Source organism: Lactuca sativa, chromosome 7 (genome assembly GCF_002870075.4).
Source record: "Lactuca sativa cultivar Salinas chromosome 7, Lsat_Salinas_v11, whole genome shotgun sequence".
Lineage (NCBI taxonomy): Eukaryota > Viridiplantae > Streptophyta > Magnoliopsida > Asterales > Asteraceae > Lactuca > Lactuca sativa.
In genome coordinates, this window is record NC_056629.2 from 31,536,695 (window position 1) to 31,539,690 (window position 2,996).

A 2,996-nucleotide genomic window follows, 5' to 3' on the forward strand; every position below is an offset into this window, starting at 1 on the left:
ATTGACGTTATTTATATTTTTGCTTCGTTCCGGTGTATATATGTATCTTCTCTGTGTTCATTTTGAATCAATGAGATGATTGCATTCTCTCTTTCATTTTCAAGCTCTCTTTTCATGGCCTCAAATCACAACAAGGCACCTTTATGCTTTTAATCATAAGTTAATTAATATTAGAAATAGTCAATGTTTTGTTGCAAATTGTGAAGTTTTTAATATTTTCATGAAAACTTTATTCCAAGAAGCCTTAACGAAAAGTTATTACTAATTGCTAGTGTGTATAATTAAGCAGAAAATTTCCATTGTAACAAAACATGGACAATGTTCAAGAACTTCATCACGTATTTTTGACAACCGAGGACTTTTGCAAGTAAACTAAACTTTGAAAACTTTAGCCACATAACCCACCGTACAAGAAAATTCTATGGGAACAACTCAATGACAGACATCAAGCCAGAGATGTGAGTTATCTTGTATTGATCAAGATTCACTTGGAGGAAGAGTTTCTCCCACTCTTCTTTGGTCCTCTCTTTTCCCGTAGCCAAAGCCATCATCTTGAGGTCAAAGAATAGCTTGGCTTCTGTTATCTCATGGCGTTCATGGTCGTGTGAATCACCTATCACCATGTCTAAGATAATTACCTTCCCTTTTTTCCCGTCTTTTGGAGCAACTGCAATGGCTTCTTTGCATCTTTCCAGTATCTTCAACACGTCTTCATCACTCCAGTCATGTAAAATATTCTACAAGAACAATAAAAAAGAATTCCGTTAATTAGTAGATTTGTTTTTATCATAAAATCTTAAAATGACATAGAAGCGTACAATGCGTACTTTCAAAATGATCGCATCGGCAGATGGGATGGAGTGAAACATATCACCTCCGACATATTTGAGATTTTTAGTATCCACCATGTCTGCAATAACATGTGGGAGCTCAAAAACAATACATTTCAAGTGAGGAAATGCTTCAAGGAGAATCTTAGCATTCGCTCCATTTCCACCACCAACATCAACTAATGAATCCACACCTTCAAAGATTTCTTTATTCTCTTTTACCACCAACTTCATCATTTCAGAGTTACTTGCCATTGCATCATTAAAAAGTTGGTTGAATCTTGGGTTCTTGTCAGCAAATTCCCATATATGAGTTCCATGAGCAGTCTCAAATGCATTTAATTCATTTCTATTAAACCACCTTCCTAGGGATTGGAAAGTACTAACATATACATGATCAACCATCAAACTGACAAATGGTAATAAGTTTGGTATGTTTGGCGAACTATTATTCTTGAGTAGCATCTTTGAAGAAACTGTGAGAACATACCCTTCTTTTTCATCTTCACCTTCTTCATCATGAAACTTGGCGACTGAAAAGAAGTTTGAGTGTATTAACAGGCGCATTAGCCGTTTCAAATGAAGGGTTTTCTCAACGGAGATATTGAGCTTCGAGACCAATTCCTGAAGCGTGATTGGTTTTTGATGACCATGAATGATATTAGGTATGCCTAATTCAAGAGCACAACCAAGTACCATAGAATTTATATAGTTAAGAATGTGTCTGTATATATGAGCCTGAGCTTCAAACAGCTCACTTGCTCCACCTAAACTTTGTTCGAGATCCATTTAGGCTTTAGACTCAGCTTCACTGCAATGTTTCAAACTAAATATTGTCAAAACTCGTATCAACCATATTAGTGATTGACTTCTCTACATTTTGAGTACTTGTGATGAAAAGTCATCGTGTTTTAAAAAAGAATATATTTGGACTATATATACACCATTGTTCTTACAAAACAAACAATTTTCAATCATAAATATTGTCAAATATGTGCTATTTTTCATTTCATATGTAAGAAAGGTGAAAGATCACAAATCAAAGTAGTATTAAAATTGAATAGATTATAGATGATGTTTTTAAGCTATAGAACATGATTAAAAACTTACCAACGAGAAAACGGATTAATTAAGATAGTTGAGAGGCTTCAGTTCTTCGGCAGGCGGACGTGAAGACAATGAATTAATGATGGTGGGTGAGTTATGAGACACTTCCATTTGATTATATGTATATATAATCGATGACAGAAAAACAACAAAGTAAAAATTAATTTTAAATCCTGATCAAGTAATAAATTTGGGGACCAAAAGTTTATAAAGTGCTCAGAACAAAAAATGGTAAAAAATAATCAAAAAGGATAGGTAAAAAGTAAGCAAGGGGATAACATCAATGCCAACCAAAGAGCGTTGCTTTAGTGTTGTGCTTTCATTTCATCAAAGTGTTGATGGTGGTAGGTGTCTTACATATGTCTATATGTCATTGGTGGTGCTGGTGAAAGTTATAACCTGTTACGGAAATTCTAGAAGGAGATAGGATTTCTACATAAACTATTAAATAATTTTCAAACAAATTTTCATCAATTAACCTTTCAAATTTTTTTTTAGACATAAAACCATAATCTTTTTTACATATACAAATACAGCTGCTTGCAATATTCTCAATCACTATTAGCAATTTATAGCACAAGTTGTTCTCATTTCATCCTCAAATTCGACATGTATACAAACAGAATTTTATGTTTATTAGCCTACGGGAATGATAGTACTCTTATCAAATATAAACCATATATGATTTTCTGATGAGATATAGATTAAAAGAAGTGGTACCATCCAAGTTATAAAAATATAAAAAATAGTAGTGTATTATTTTAATAGAAATTATTTTGGAAAAAAATAACAATGAAAAAAAGCGACAATGAGTTTTCCTTTTTTCTCTCTCTTCTCTCGCTAGCTCCTTAGTAAGCTCTCCTTAGCATTGGGGGGGGGGGGGGGGGGGGGGGGGGGGGGGGGGTAGCGACTTGGTGGCGAGGGTAGTTGTGGAAGAGGCTTAGCGCCTTTCACTTCTTTAAGCCTTTTAGGCTATGGGGAGTGGTCACACCTATCCTACCAGAAAAGTGTTGTCACATGTGTGCCACGTCAATTTTACATCCAACCCACCACCACCCC

The 2,996-nt window shown here is 34.7% G+C and overlaps 1 protein-coding gene across 1 annotated transcript; it reads right to left on the bottom strand.

Moving 5' to 3' along the window:
* Positions 1–278: 278 nt before the first annotated feature.
* LOC111884651 (isoflavone 7-O-methyltransferase) lies at positions 279–2,806 on the bottom strand. Its single transcript, XM_023880950.3, has 3 exons — positions 1,941–2,806; positions 828–1,641; positions 279–737 (listed from the first exon to the last, which is right to left on the bottom strand). The coding sequence occupies exons 2-3, from the start codon at positions 1,617–1,619 to the stop codon at positions 420–422; spliced, it is 1,110 nt and encodes a 369-aa protein (XP_023736718.1). The 5' UTR covers positions 1,620–1,641; positions 1,941–2,806; the 3' UTR covers positions 279–419.
* Between the last annotated feature and the right edge of the window lie 190 nt (positions 2,807–2,996).

Excerpts from the sequence above, each read along its gene's own strand:
- LOC111884651 (XM_023880950.3), bottom strand. The coding sequence starts at position 1,619 with ATGGATCTCGAACAAAGTTTAGGTGGAGCAAGTGAGCTGTTTGAAGCT. Across the intron at positions 738-827 it reads CCGATGCGATCATTTTGAAA|AATATTTTACATGACTGGAG; the intron begins GTACGCATTGTA and ends TTGTTCTTGTAG.